Source organism: Malaclemys terrapin, chromosome 3, assembly GCF_027887155.1.
Source record: "Malaclemys terrapin pileata isolate rMalTer1 chromosome 3, rMalTer1.hap1, whole genome shotgun sequence".
In the NCBI taxonomy this organism is placed as follows: domain Eukaryota; kingdom Metazoa; phylum Chordata; order Testudines; family Emydidae; genus Malaclemys; species Malaclemys terrapin.
In genome coordinates, this window is record NC_071507.1 from 81074330 (window position 1) to 81090271 (window position 15942).

The window sequence follows — 15942 nt, forward strand, 5'->3', positions numbered from 1 at the left end:
TACACTCCCCTTCTCCTCCCTGCACATTCCCTATTCCCTCTCTATACACGCCCCCTTTCTCTCCCTCCTCCTCTCTCTGTACACTCCCCATTTTCCTTTCTCCTCCCATCTGCTGCCCCAAGTCAAAGTGGTTTTTGTCGACATGACAAGCCCTGCAAAAATAACATGTAGAAATCTCTGGTCTCATAGAATCATAGAATATCAGAGTTGGAAGGGACCTCAAGAGGTCATCTAGTCCAACCCCCTGCTCAAAGCAGGACCAATTCCCAGCTAAATCATCCCAGCCAGGGCTTTGTCAAGCCGGGCCTTAAAAACCTCCAAGGAAGGAGACTCCACCACCTCCCTAGGTAACGCATTCCAGTGTTTCACCACCCTCCTAGTGAAATAGTTTTTCCTGATATCCAACCTGGACCTCCCCCACTGCAGCTTGAGACCATTGCTCCTTGTTCTGTCATCTGCCACCACTGAGAACAGCCGAGCTCCATCCTCTTTGGAACCCCCCTTCAGGTAGTTGAAGGCTGCTATCAAATCCCCCCTCATTCTTCTCTTCTGGAGACTAAACAATCCCAGTTCTCTCAGCCTCTCCTCATAAGTCATGTGCTCCAGACCCCTAATCATTTTTGTTGCCCTCCGCTGGACTCTTTCCAATTTTTCCACATCCTTCTTGTAGTGTGGGGACCAAAACTGGACACAGTATTCCAGATGAGGCCTCACCAATGTCGAATTGGCCTCATCCCTCTGGCAGAGCATGGTTGCATCAAGCCCTACCCCAGGGCTTCCCAGCCTGTTTGGGTGTTAGCCCCTATTCATTTTTGTCATCATTGGCCTTGTATTGGTTCAGTGGCATGTCTCTTTCCTTTCTTTTATGCAGTTTTCCACTCATAATTTGTTACTAGTAAATTTGACCATTTCTGATAATCTGAGGAAATGTTTCTTGCACATCCTTTGTATTTTGGAGTATATGCTGTCTTTCTTTTTTTACTTCTCTGTCACACTGGTCCCCCCCCCCCCCCCCTTAGAATTTACCCTGTGCTGTCTCTTTCCTCATATTTATGGTCTGCTTTTCTATTTGGTGGGACCTTATATTAGTTTTCCACATTTCATTTTGGAAGTGTGTTCAAGGCTAGGTGGCTAGCTAACTTCTTTTTTATCTCATCTACAATTACTTCTATAGTGTGGTTTTAGTCAGGCACTTCTGAGCATGTCTCATATGTACTGCTGGCTTGGTGATTTTCATGATTCTTTCTCTTTCAGTATTATTTTATTCAGTGCAAGAAACATATAGGAGGAAACCCAATGACTCATAGAGGAGGTGTCATCCTGAATCAGGTAGTCTTACTGCTAGTGCTTTTTCCACAGTAATTATTAATACCCAGTGCTTTCCAAAGGAGGTAATTACTGAGGGGGAAACTGAGGCATGGGGCAATTACTTGCCTACGGTCACCCAGCAGGTCCGTGACAGAGCAAGAAATAGAATCCAATCTCCTGCCTCCTAATCAGTTTACCCTTCTCACTTTGTCCCCCCAACAGTAGAGAGATTTAGCAAGCTCTTACTAATTGAGTTATGCTGGGTGGAGTTGGTTACCCCAACATATTAAAACAGGCTCAGTAGTAGTGTTTGGATTTTTTTTTTTTTTTTTTTTAAGATAAGTGAAAGTTCAGTAGCTTGACCAACTGGGCAGTGTTAGAATAATTATATTTTCTTGCATAAATATATAGAAGTATTGGATAGTATTTCTATTATTGTGAAAGTACCCAGAGCAATGCATGATTGAATGATTTTTCTACAAACAAATACAATAAATAAAACTTTTGCTCTGAGAGTACAAGAGGAATGTTTCCAATAGCATAAAGGGTTAAAAGAAGTGCAGAAGGAGAATTGTTTCATTAAAAATTAAAGAGATACTAGCTGCCACAACAGAAACGCTCATCACTAGAGCTCTCTCTACTATAGGTACTGATTGCAAGGTAAACACATTAATTCTAATCAGTGTCCATATGGGTTCATGCATATGGCTGAAGATTACAGGCTGATGATTCTCTGATGTTGCAAGGGTTTGGGCTGTCATAGCCAAATGTACCAATCTCTGAGCTGAAAATAGTATTGCCACAAAACCCACTGTGTCTGGACTGATGGGGGAAAGGATGGAGGTTAACTTCTTACCATATAATAGGCTTCTTCCATTAGCCCAATCATTATGTTTGTTAAACTAGTTTGGAAGCATCTGACTAAAGCTCACTCTTCATTAATCAGCCTCTGTATATCACACCCAGAGAAGCAAGTTGACACACCACACCTGTCTATTCATTTTCAATTACTATAATTTTTCTTCTAGATGCCTTTATGTCCACCCCTTCTTCCAAAATAAAGTCAGAAGAGTGGAAGAAAGAATGGTAAATAAAAATATCAACAGCAGGGATTTGTTTGTGGAGGCGGCCAGGGAAATGTTCCTGCCCCCTCCCACCTCAAAAAACGTTTCCCTTTGATTTTATCATCATCATAGCACCTAGCAGCCCTAGTCAAGGACCAGGATCCCATCATGGTAGGCACCGTACAAACACAGAATAAAAAGACAGATTAAGCACTTTGGGGGCAGGGACTAAGTATCAGACAAGCAACAACTGATGGACACAGAAAGACGGCCCTGTGACTATAAGGAAATGTTAAGACAATATTGGTCAGCAACCAAGTTGTCAAGCTTTTTGTAAGCATTAAAACAGAGAAGGGTTTTAAAGAGGGATTTGAAGGATACTGAGGTGGTGAAAACTTAGCTTTAAAAAAAAAAAAAAAGCAAACAAAAATGTGACTCACTTAAGGCCTGATTTTATTACTCCCAGGCATGAAGGACAGCATAAGAGAAAGCACAAAGGTAACTTGCCAGCTAGCCTGCCCTAGAATATGTTTCCCCCTTCTGCCTAAATGATACAATCACAGGAAAACTTACAATATGGAAGGAAAGATATCTTATAGCTATAATAAAGCCAGCCCAGAGATCTCAGCTTCAAAGCTGCTGTATCTCAGTTTTTCCACCAGGCTAAAGGTAATTACTTTTATCATAGGGATATTCTATTTAATTTATTATTGTTTGAGATCCTTAGATAGAAGGTCCAATAGAAATGGGTAGTACTTACTTATAGGAAGGGAGGTAAAAAAGAAGTCCAAACAGGAGGGTGAAAAAGATAAGACCTCTACACCACAATTTGGCAGTAAATTACTGTAACAGCTCCCATCTCTCTTATGGGGAACATCACACTTATTTTAGGCTTTTAAACGTACTCCCTTTTGATCATAAGACTTTGAAGAGAATGATCATTAGTACTAGTTAGAGCCAGACAGTGCAGGAAGGCTGTGTGCAAATATTCCCGTAATACAAGCTTTGCCAATGGGCCTAGGTCTGCACTTTAACTTCTGCTGCTGTTCTAGTCTCGCACGTCCCTCTCTTGAGCAAGTAATGCCAATCATTCCAAATGCTGTGACAATTTTGTGAGTTGGACAAATACTCCCTAGTAACTATACCATACACTGAATTTCCATGAAATATTTGTCCATTATTCTAGACTTCCTGGGGGATTCTAGAGTTTAGGATGCTGAAGTTTAGTACCCTAAAGTCACACTTATTGGTCCCAAAAATTGTTTTATAGAAATAAGCTCTCTCAAGTGAGCTCTGCTCTTTGAATATCCAACTCAGAAATGTTCCTGTTGCACGTAGGCAGGAGTGAGTAGAGAGCATGGCTCTACGGAAAACTTCCTGTATCCAGACCCCTGCTCATAACTGTCTGCTTTTCTGATCTTTGGGCAAGGTCTGTCCATTTCTGCAACATTGCAGGAGGAAAACCAAAAATAGTTGGGGAAGGGAGGTGAAAGGAATAGAATCATAGAATATCAGGGTTGGAAGGGACATCAAGAGGTCATCTAGTCCAACCCCCTGCTCAAAGCAGGACGAATTCCCAACTAAATCATCCCAGCCAGGGCTTTGTCAAGCCGGGCCTTAAAAACCTCCAAGGAAGGAGACTCCACCACTTCCCTATGTAACGCATTCCAGTGCTTCACCACCCTCCTAGTGAAATAGTGTTTCCTAATAGCCGTATACTTCCTGCTGAACCACTGTTACTGGTATAACTCTTGACTGGGGGAAGTCACAGCACTTTCCAGTCAAATGTGACTGACTATTCTTGCAGCCCTGGGTCTGCTTGCATATGAGGTCTTCAAGCGCTGTCTGGATCTAGCCGCCCAAAAGATATTAAACAGGTTGTCTGGTGAGTGCATGTATACCAATAATGTACCAAGATTCAATCATCTTTAAAATCTAATCCTATCTTAAATTATCTCTTCTCTCCAAAGAACCACTCTTGCTGCACTTGCAACTCCATTAGCATTAAGTGGGAGTTACAAATGCACAATGGAAAAAAAGTATTTGAACCTCACTTGCATTACACTGGGGGGTAGCTAATGTGGAACAAAGTATGATTTGTTTCAGTAATGTATGGGAGGAGTAAGAGATAAGTGGAAGGAGATGGATGTTTTCACTACCCTTCTCATGTAACTTTGGTGTGCACTATGAACTATAATGTTCAAAGTGAACAGGGGCTCCAACCACACCCATTTTTTGAGATTACATTGAGGTCTCTCCCCCCGCAAAGAAATGGGCAAGAGATGCTTTTTATACAAGTGAAAGTTTATGTCTCCAGCTATCAAGTGATGTTCTTTTTTAAGGTGGCAATGATCCTAGTTAACTACTGAAATTGGGTTGTAAATCCACAAACATTTTAGTGTAGTGTAGTCTCTAGATCAGTGGTTCTCAATCTTTCCAGACTACTGTATCCCTTTCAGGAATCGGATTTGTCTTGTGTACCCCAAGTTTCACCTAATTTAAATACTACTTGCTTACAAAATCAGACATAAAAATACCAAAAAGTGTGTCAGCACACTATTACTGAAAAATTGCTTCCTTTCTCATTTTTACCATATAATTATAAAATACATCAATTGGAATATAAATATTGTACTTACATTTCAGTGTGCTATTTAAGCCTGTTTTTCACTTGTGAGCCTTGTCTGAAGCCCAAGCCCCACCTCCCAGAGCAGAAGCATGTAATGTAGCTTCACAGGGCCCCTTGTGGTATGGTGCCCCGGGCAATTGCCATGCTTGCCACCCCTAAACTCATCCCATGACCCCCGAGTGTCACAACCCCCAGGTTGAGAAACACTGATCTAGATGAATTGAATACCCCCTGGAAGACCTCTGGTACCCCCAGAAGTACACATACCCCTGGTTGAGAACCTCTGCTCTAGATCTGCTTGGGGAGCCCCATAAACTAAGTTTTGATTTCTCTCGTTTTCTGTTCTTTTCTATAGTGACTTTTTTAGAAAACTAAACTCTCCCATACACTATCTTTAGGATGTCAAATTAGGAAGCCCTCCTGTTCAGGTAACTTCAAACTTTGATGAAAGATTCTGTCACAGCCCCAGATCTAACCTACTGATTTGAGAGCAGTGTGACTGAATTTTAGGGACAGGGGAACACTGAGCTTATAATGGAAACTCACATGCAATCTTAAGCATGGAGTGATGGCAATCACTCTGTAATATAGTCTACTGGTGACAGCACAGTATTGTTTTTTAATACTTAATTCCTCTTCAGGGGTGCATTTTTTAAATCCCCTCCCTACCCTAACTCCACTGCACCACCAATTCTATTCTCAGAGGCCCCTTCTTTCAGTCACAGACATGGACATTCTCAGTTCTTTGCCACTTTCTTTAGGGGGACATTATTTATTCCTCATGTACATCCTCAAACATTCAAAAAGCCACCTCTTGTGGCAGTAGGGTGTTAGAGAGGGGAAGCTGTGTGTATCTTGAGTTGTTAGAGTTCATCAGGGAGCTGCAGCACTCACTGCCTGGAGGAGGAAGGGTTACGTAAAGATGTGTAGCTATTTTCTTCTGGGCAGTGTCTGATAATCAGGGTGTTGGGGATTGCCTGCCCTCTGCTGCTAAATGATCTCTCTGCACCTGTCACATTCAAGCTCCAAACGGCTGCAGGTATGTCAATTTTACACCCCTTGCAAAGAAGTTGCTCCCTCAGATATTTTTCACACACTCTCTGATTAGGGGACAGCCTTGCAGTTGCCCACATAACCCTGAGCTCTGGAAAATTCAGAGTACATAAAACAAAGAACATAGTTAATGGAGACTAGCAGAGGGAATACTGTGCCCACAAAGTGCTTGTGACAACAAAGAGTGAATTTTGTAAAGTGATATTGTAAAAAAAAAAAAAAAAAAAAAAAAAAAAGACTTCTGAAAGTCATGATCCTAGAAACAGAAGTGTTTTTTTTTCTTTTGTTTACTGTTTTTGAGGTGCAGGAGAACATTAAAGACCAAAAACTAGCCCAGATTAAGTAACTGAGAAAATGGCCACATTGAGGAAATAAACCATCTAACCCACCCTAGTCTACTGGAGATTTTGTGGCTGAAGCCACCTACTCCACAAAAGCTGCCAAGATCACTAAGGAGACAGAATCTACATAGGTTACATAGCTCCCCCTGATTCTGAAGATAAGCCACAATGTACTGGGACTCCCTGCAAATCATGGTGGTCACTTTTGTTGCTGCCTGAAAGAAAACCCACCTCTTTCTATGAAATACAGTCTGTGGTGTCACTCTCACTGCCTGAGTTGAGCCTGGCCAGCCTGATGGGCTACCCTACTAGCTCTGAGTTTCTGCAGGATGTGTCCCTTCCTACCACCATCTGACAAACCAGCCTAAGTAGCATTCCAGATGACTCTCCCAGTACATTCACAACCTATTGGTGCCCTCCACATCAAGAAACCCAAGAGCAGCATGCCAGCCTCACTTGCAAGTAACAACGCCCATCAGTATAAGTCTGTCATTTGCTCACCAGAAAAGGCTCATTTTAAGCATATCATTTGTTTATTTTTATTTCCAAAGTTTGTTCACCTGAAACCAATTTCTTTACAAGTGTTCCTGACATTATTTGTCAAACAGGTATTTGAAACGCTTCTTCATAGGACATTATGTAAAGTGTGTATTTATGCATTACACACTTAGTATGGTTCATAAAGTTTTCACAGTTAAATTTTTTGTTTTGAAGAACCTGAAGACATATGACTGAAAGACAGAGGAGATATGGGATTTTCAAAGTGCATTAAGGAAAACATTCTTTAAGAACAAAATCCATATCTGCAGCAGGTTTGAAATAGTTCCCATTCAATTATATCATATCACCCTTAGGATTGGTCACTGAAATAAATTTGCTATTAGGATAGCAGTGGCATTAAATTATGCATGGAAACATTCATCCAAAGATTTTCCCATTTGTTGAGAGCCCTAAGGTAAAGAAAATGGTTCAAACATTACATTTATAAAAAATTGTATAAAAAGTAACAAAGGACCCAGTTTCTTCATAATTTTTCCTTTTCAAAAATAATTTACAAAACAAGAGGTCTTGGCCCTTTATTTGTATAAATTATACAGCAACTATAGTTTTTTTAAGACAACGAGAAGAATCTGCATTTAGCACCTCAGTCATTGTTCTTAATGTTGGAAAAGTCTCTGATACTGATGGGAGACTCTTGTAAGAAGGAGAAATACTGAAAAAGAGAACAAAATTAACAAACTGCAATAGAATTTTAAAATTTACTTCAAGGACAAAGTTTCAGTCTGTCCTGATTTAGAGCCCAATCTTGGTCAGGAGTTTGTTGCTCAAATCTTTTGCTCACCATGACTCACATCTCAGCAAGTAGCCTCAGCATGGAGAATGAGGCAATTACTATATAAAGGCGCCTTCTGGGATGGCAATAATTAGGATGAACTAAGATTTACTTCTCTAACAACCAGTATTCATTTTGTAAAATAACCACTCCAAACTGCTAACCACAAATTGGGAGAAGTTGATTTCATTCAGATACATCATTTCAGTACTCTTCATAGTGAAGGTGGTGTCAACACTTGTTTTAATACTTTAATAATACATTAATGAAAACTGTGAGTAAAAATTGCAAAATGAACATTTACAGTTTGCACATCATGAGTATTAAGATAATAAAGTCAAAGTTTGTGTGGATTCAATTAAAAAAAATGGTCTGCTTCAATGTTGCATCAGTGGAGTATATTTAATGTGTTCCTTTCCTTCATATAAGGAAATTTAATTTGTTTGACTTACAAGTAAATTTATTATCTGAAAGTGCCGTTGATCTCAGATTCAAATTAATGTACCTGAATGTTTATGCTTTCCTTCATTTAAATAGAATATAGTTCTAGTGAAAGTTAGCAGACTGACAACCATAGATAATTAAGTTAAACTATCAACAGAAGAGGTACAGCACAGAGCAGCAGTGCAGGATCTCCGTAAGCTACCCCACAAAGTGCCTAAATCCTGACCTAGAGGGATCACCTTTAGGAATGTTTAGGAACCTATTTCAGTCTCCAGCCCATTCAAAATTTTGCTTTTGTACTGAGAATGACCACAAAGGGGACAATTAGTGTCAAGTTTGGGATATGAGCACCTGTTTACAAGGAATGAACGTGTGTACTCCATTGTAAATATGTCTGGATACACACACACTAGAATATATTTATGTAACAAAAGGGTAGTTTTAAAATACTAGATTTCATTCTGCACTAAAAACATTCACATTTTTAACCCCTTTTAATTTCTCCTCCATAAATGCCCACAGAGGCCTGGTATTGCTGAGACCCTCCAGGAAATGAGCTAGATGTGGATCCTTCCAGCGCCACGTGAATTAGCCAAAGTAGGATGGATCAATAGTGACTCACTTTTCCCCCTGGTGCTACCAAACCCAAATCCTTATCCCTGTGTGCTTCAACACCTTGTACAGTAACTCCCTCTCGCTTAACGTTGTTTCGATCTTATGTCCCTGCTCAATTACAGAACATGCTCCATTTAAAGTCGTGCAATGCTTTGCTAGAACGTCGTTTGGCTGCCTGCTTTGTCCACAGCTGGCAGCCCCCCATCAGCTCCCCTATGCTCCCCCACCACCCACTCGCCGACAGACCCCACCGATCAGTGCCTTCCCCCACCTCCCCCGGCCTCCTGCCCACGGCAATCAGCTGGCTTGCAGTGTTCAGGAGAGAGTGGGGAGGAGCCAGAACTCGGAGTGCAGGCTCCTCCCCCTCCCCCCCCCCCGCCCTGCCTCCCGAATGCTGCAAACCAGCTGATTGCCATGGGCAGGAGGCAGGGGAGGGAGGGGGGAGGCTGTGCACCGAGTCCTCGTTCCTTCCCTCTCCCTCCTGCCCCCTGAACGTCGCAAGCCAGCTGATTGCCAAGGGCAGGAGGGAGTGGGGAGGAGTGAGGACGCAGCACGTCTCCCCCATCCCTCCCCTGCCTCCTGTCGGCGGCAATCAGCTGGCTTGTGGCGTTCAGGAGGCAGGGAAGGGAGGGGGAGCCTGCGCACTGTGTCCTCACTCCTTCCCCCTACCTCCTGAACGCCACAAGCCAGCTGATTGCCGTGGGCAGGAGGAAGGGGAGGGAGGAAGGAGGAGCAAGGATGCGGCGTGCAGAGTAAAGGGGGGTGGGTTGGGGGAAGGGGTGGAGTGGACGGGCCTAGGGTTGAGCCCCCCCACCCCTGGTGCTTGCAGAGTGGGGGAAGCTACTGCTGCTGCTGCACAATGTACTTCTCCCAGCCTACAGCAACTTCAGCCTCCTTGCCTGCTTCATGGTCTCCAGTGCCAGTGGGCTGTGCCTGTGTGGGGTAAGGCAGGGGCATCTCCCAACTATAGTACTGTACTGTACGGCAAAAAGAAATTTCCCTGGAATCTAACCCCCCGCCCCCATTTACATTCATTCTTATGGGGAAATTGGATTTGCTTAACATCGTTTCACTTAAAGTCGCATTTTTCAGGAACATAACTACAACGTTAAGTGAGGAGTTGCTGTACTACTCCTAGATTGCTGGGCAGGCCCATGACTTATTATTTAAACTTAATATTGAAAGTCACTAATTTTACTATGCGCAGGTGCTACAGGGCATTTAGTTGGTGGCAATTTTTTTTAAAAAATCTGTATTAAGTTACAGTTTAAACAATTTAACACAGACTGAATTCTAGTATCCTGCTGGGGACCAATGGTGAAATTCACCGCAGTACAGAGGGTCTATGCAAGACTATATGTACCACATTAACCTGTAGCATAGGCATTAAGTGGATTTTCATTGGTACATATAGCCTTGTGCATGCCCTCTGCACTAGAGTGAATTTTATCATGACAGGCTGAAGTACAATAAACTGGCTCACAGGAAGCATGATCATCTTAACATTTATGGTTTACTAAGGACTATCACAGGTCATATTTGTTTTACATACACATACACATTTTGTTTAAGTCTGCATAGAATAGTTTTGAATTTTTTTTCTTTGACAATCGTTTACCTTTGGAGATTCATCCAGCTTCTGGCTATTTTGCTAAAAGCCTCAGAACCAGGTGCTGTCATGGCTTCAAAATCAACCAACTGAAACAAAACATATCATCAACAAATAATTACAAAGGAGTAAGAAAATATAGCATTTTGAAAAACGCTAACTTATTGTTAGCACATCCATGGGAAGGCACAATGCCTTTCCTAATCTATTAAGAAAAACTAAACCCGTGGAATTAGATAAGTACCTGGGTTGTCACCAACGTTTTCATCCTTTTGCAGTGGAATCTAGCAAATCTTATGTCTTAATCAGAATTAATGGACACTAGTGATTAAATGCCATAAAATTATAAAATCAAGGGTGGTTTTAAAACAATAGATTTTATTCCCCATTAATAAATACAAATTGGAAGGCTGGATGTTTGTTCTGTAGTATTAGTTGATGGCCTACTGAAAAAAATTCAGTAATGCCAGAAATCTGGGATAATATTGGGCTCTTCTAGCATTTTACATTAATCTAATTCTTCCCATTACATATTTCTGAACTCCAGTTTAGCATTAGTAACAACTATGATTTAAGGGTGGGTTTTTTTTTTTTTTTTGTAATTTTGACATGTATACTACTAAACACAGCCAAGATACCTGGGCAACTTCACATCAATAAAGGCCAGTCAAAGTGCAATACCCTATTTCAGTGGTGGGCAACCTGTGGGCCTCACGCAGCCCATCAGGGCTGGCAGGCCGCAAGACAGTTTGTTTACATTGACCATCCGCAGGCACGGCCGCCCACAGCTCCCAGTGACCGCGGTTCTCCGTTCCTGGCCAATGGGAGCTGAAGGAAGTGGCGGCCAGCACGTCCCTGTGGCCCAGCCATGCCGCTTCCCGCAGCTCCCATTGGCTGGCAACGGTGAACCACAGCCACTGGAAGCTGCGGGTGGCTGTGCCTGTGGACGGTCAATGTAAACAAACTGTCTCACGGCTCACCAGCGGATTACCCGGATAGGTTGCGTGCGGCCCACGGGCCCCAGGTTGTCCACCACTGCCCTATTTCTTCTCATAAAGAAGAATCAAAAAACTAGTCAGAAAAATACATTTTGCATTCTGCCCTGAAGCTTACCAAATTCATGCTCTGGTGGATTGCTGAAGAGAACAGATTAGTAATTGGCCCTCCACTGAGAAAGACTTGCTGCTGGACATGGAAAGTTCAAAGTGCATTTCACTTTGAAGTGACTAGAAGTGGCAGTGAGGTTCTATTAGAATTCTTTGAGGGTGTCAAGCATGTGGACAAAGGTGATCCAGCTGATACAGTGTACTTGGATTATTAGAAAGCCTTTGACAAGGTCCCTCACCAAAGGCTCTTTAGCAAACTAAGCAGTCAGGGATAAGAGGGAGGGTCCTCTCATGGATAAGTAAAAGATCGGACCATTTATTCTTTGTTTCCTTTTTCACAGTGGAGATAGGTAAATAGCAAGGTCCCCCAAGAATCTGTACTGGGAACCTACCTGTTCAATATATTCATAAATGATCTGGAAAAGGGGATGAGCAGTGAGGTGGCAAAATCTAAAGACAATACAAAGTGACTTGAGATAGTTAAGTCCAAAGCTGACTGCGAAAGTTACAAAGGGATCTCAGTAAACTGGGTGACTGGGCGACAAAATGGCAGATGAAATTCAGCATTTTTGGTAAGTGTAAAGAAATGTACACTTGAAAACCTAATCCCAACTATACATACAAAATGATGGGGTCTAATTTAGCTGTTATCACTCCAGAAAGAGATCTTGGAGTTATTGTGGATAATTTTCTGACAACATCTGCTCAGTGTGAGGCAGCAATCAAAAAAGCTAACAATGTTATGAACCATTAGGAAACTGACAGATAACAGAAAATATCATAATGCCAATATATAAACCCATGGTACGCCCACACCTTAAATACTGTGTGCAATTCTGTTTACCCATCTCAAAAAGGATATATTAGAATTGGAAAAAGTACAGAGAAGGGGTATGGAACAGCTTCCATATGAGGAGAGATTAAAAAGACTGGGACCTTTCAGCTTGGGAAAGAGACAACTAAGAGGGGATATGACAGGTCTATAAAAACAAGAGTGGTGTGGAGAAAGTGTTATTTACCCATTCACATACACACAAGAATTAGGGGTCACCCAGTGAAATTAACAGGCAGTAGGTTTAAAACAACATAAGGATGTACTTCTTCACACAACACAAAATCAACCTGTGGAACTCGTTGCCATGGCACATTATGAAGGCCACAAGTATAATTGGGGGTTCAAAAGATGGTCACGGATGCAACCCCTTGCACCAGATGTCTCAAAACTGCAAACTGCAAAAAGCTGGGACTGGATGAAAAGATATGGATTGCTCAAAATTGCCCTGTTCTGTTCACTCCCTCCGAAGCATCTGGCACTGGCCACAGTAAGAAGACAGGATACTGGGCAAGATTGACCACTGGTCTGACACAGCATGGCCATTCTTATTTGTTCTCTGCTTATTGTCAATTTTCAATACTGAATGAGCTCAATTTTTTCTTGCTAGCTATCAGCCCTCTAAACTCATCAATAGTGAACAGAGAAGCTAGGTTCTGTACTTCCTTTTTCATGCCTCATCCCCAGTAAAAGGTATTGCAAGCCAAACTTGGTTATCAGTTACACCTGTATAATACAATTTTCTTCAATGGTTTCAAAGGAGGAATAGAATCCAGGTCATTCTCCCTTAACACTGCAGAACCAATTCAGCTAACAGTAAAAAGAGGGGTTACTCACCTTGTGCAGTAACTGCAGTTTGTCCAAGTTGTGTCCCCCTATAGATGCTCAACTTCCATTGCACATGCACCTCTCGAGTCCATGATGAGAGATTCATACTCTAGCAGTGCCCTTTCAGCCTGCACACACGCCCTAAAAGCCTCCTCGTGCTGGACACGGAGGCAATGTAGGGATGCGCGGGCAAACCACCCTCAGATCCTTCTCCACACAAATGTGTCCACATAGAACAATCCTAAGCAGAGGTGAAGGAAGGGCAGGTAGTGGAGTACTTATAGAGATATATATCTCAAAAAATTGCAGTTACAGCACATGGTGAGTAACCTCTTCCTCTCCTTCGAGTAGTGTCTCTGAGTGCTCCACTTCAGGTGACTTCTGAGCAGTTTTTCCAAAGGGAGGAGCGAGCTTTGGAACTGAGTCCAGAACTGAAGCTAGTACTGCAGCAGTGAGAGCTGCATTGGATCTGATGGCATGGATTAAAGAGTAGAGCTTCAAAAATGTACGTACAAAAACCCAGGCAGCAGCTCTACACATCTCAGACACTAGTATGTTCTTAAGCAAAGCAGTGGATGTTGCTTGAGACCTGGTAGAATGTGCTATCATCCTTTGAAGAGGATGAAAGCCTGCAGTCTCATAACAAGTGATACATCCAGGTATCTATCCTGATAGTGTTTGAGCTGAAATTGTGGATCCCTTGGATCTATTCGTAAAGATGAACAGCCTGGGTAACCTTCAAAATTGCTTTGTCCTATCCAAGTAGGAGGCCACAGCCTTTCTAACACCCAGGGTATTAAAAGAGGCCCCTGCAGAGAGTTATGTGGCTTTGGGAAAAACACTGGTAAAATGAACATATTGGCAAAGAAGGAACCTCCAGGAGAACCTTAGGTAAGAATTTAGGATGTGTATGTAAAGAAACCTTATCCTTGAAGAATACTGTAAAGGGAGGATCTGCTATCAAGACACCAATCTCCCCAACTCTACAGGCCAACATGATGGCTACTAAAAAGGCCATCTTCATAGATAAATGGAACAGAGAACAGGCTGCCATAGGTTCAAATGGATGTTTCATAAGGTACAACAGAATCTCAGGGTTGTGAACTGACCAGTCAACCACACGCCTCATTTGGAACCAGAAGTATGCAATCAGGCAGCAGCAGAGACCTCCCCCCCGCCCCCCCAAAAAGCAAGTACAGTACTGTGTTAAATGTAAACTACTAAAAAAAAGGGAAAGTTAAAAAAAAGATTTGACAAGGTAAGGAAACTGTTTCTGTGCTTGTTTCATTTAAATTAAGATGGTTAAAAGCAGCATTTTTCTTCTGCATAGTAATATTTCAAAGCTGTATTAAGTAAATGTTCAGTTGTAAACTTTTGAAAGAACAACCATAAGGTTTTGTTCAGAGTTACAAACAACCTCCATTTCTGACGTGTTCATAACTGTGAGGTTCTACTGTAATTGAGAACCAGATTGAGGTCCCAGTCTCGAGAGGTGCATGTGCACCTGAAGTGTGACCCCCTAGAGATACTTCTCAAAGCAGCTTATTTTTGTCAGTAAAGTCAGCAGCTATGACTAACTACACAAAAGGAACATATCCGATGAATGAGGTGGTATCATTTTTACATAGTCACTTTTCAGACCAGAACTTCACTTTAAATTCCAGAACCAACAGCAAAGGTAATTCAGCAGATCATACATAACTCCTGTGGCAGAAGATGGGGTGAGATGCTCTTTCATATAAATGTGTTTCAGAATTCTGTAAATTGCAACCACATTGAACTTCATCTGAAAGCAAAGAGGAAACACTACTATTGCATGCCCATAAGAGCCCACTGCACTCCAGAGATAAGATTTGCATTCTGCTCAAGCTGAATCTTCAGAGACTTCAAGGGGAACCACAAGTAGGAGGTCACCACTGGGATCTGGCCTCAAGGTTATAAAAGGCATGGATTACTATAAAAGGTCCACATCAGAGGAGAACAACTGCAGCCTCAGGGCTAACAATAGATGCTGAAATATACTATATATCACACAGTTGTCATCTGAGAATCCACAAAAACACAAAAAGCAATGAATCCTAAAAAACACTATAAAATTGTAAGCCACCATGGTAAAGCATGGACAAACACTTGATACACACACTCTGAGTCCTTGCTTATTCCTTCAGCTGCTTCTCCATACTTAGAAGTATCACTTCTGTTATCTAGGTTGAGCCAGTGCATTTTTATGTAGAACTTGCCTTTCCTTTTGGTATTTTTCCTGCTACTTCCTTCCCACTTGCCATCAGTGCTCCCATGATCACCGAATAAGCTATCACACTAAAAAATAAAGAGCAACAAGTCTCTTTCCGTAACATTTTTCAATTGGAAGTATTTTACATTATACAAATTCAACTTCTTACTCCTCAGTTAAAAATTAAAAAAGCACTTCACGATATTTTTTTTTATTAGAGATAAAAACAGACATCTGACACCTCCGTAAAAATCGGGGATTCAGGTACTGAGGAACTGTAGTTCTGTAGCCTTATTGATGGATTGTTTACTGATTGATTAATTAGTTAATATTGATTAGCCTCAGACCATAGTGGTCAATAAAGGTTCAGTCTCCTGAGGGCTACAGCATCAGGAATGTTATCAGTATCATCAGAATAAGAGACCCTAGAAACACATGAGAAACAACTGCAATTTATCACAAGTCCCTTTATTAACAAATCCACTGAGCAGATAAACAATCCCACATACACTAAAATAGAATAGCAGATGGAGAGATAATGCACAAG

The 15942-nt window shown here is 41.8% G+C and overlaps 1 protein-coding gene across 3 annotated transcripts in view; it reads right to left on the bottom strand.

Annotated features, from left to right (window-relative positions):
* Positions 1–7456: 7456 nt before the first annotated feature.
* Positions 7457–15942, bottom strand: part of TTC13 (tetratricopeptide repeat domain 13) — a 73031-nt gene continuing 64545 nt past the window's right edge. For 2 of the 3 annotated variants that reach the window (XM_054022615.1, XM_054022616.1), the window contains exons 21-23: positions 15403–15481; positions 10406–10485; positions 7457–7608 (exon numbers count right to left, since the gene is read on the bottom strand). In XM_054022615.1, coding sequence (XP_053878590.1) covers positions 7485–7608; positions 10406–10485; positions 15403–15481 — 283 coding nt within the window. In that variant the 3' untranslated portion in view covers positions 7457–7484. The remainder of the gene's footprint in view (positions 7609–10405; positions 10486–15402; positions 15482–15942) is intronic. The other variant, XM_054022617.1, reaches the window with a different exon arrangement.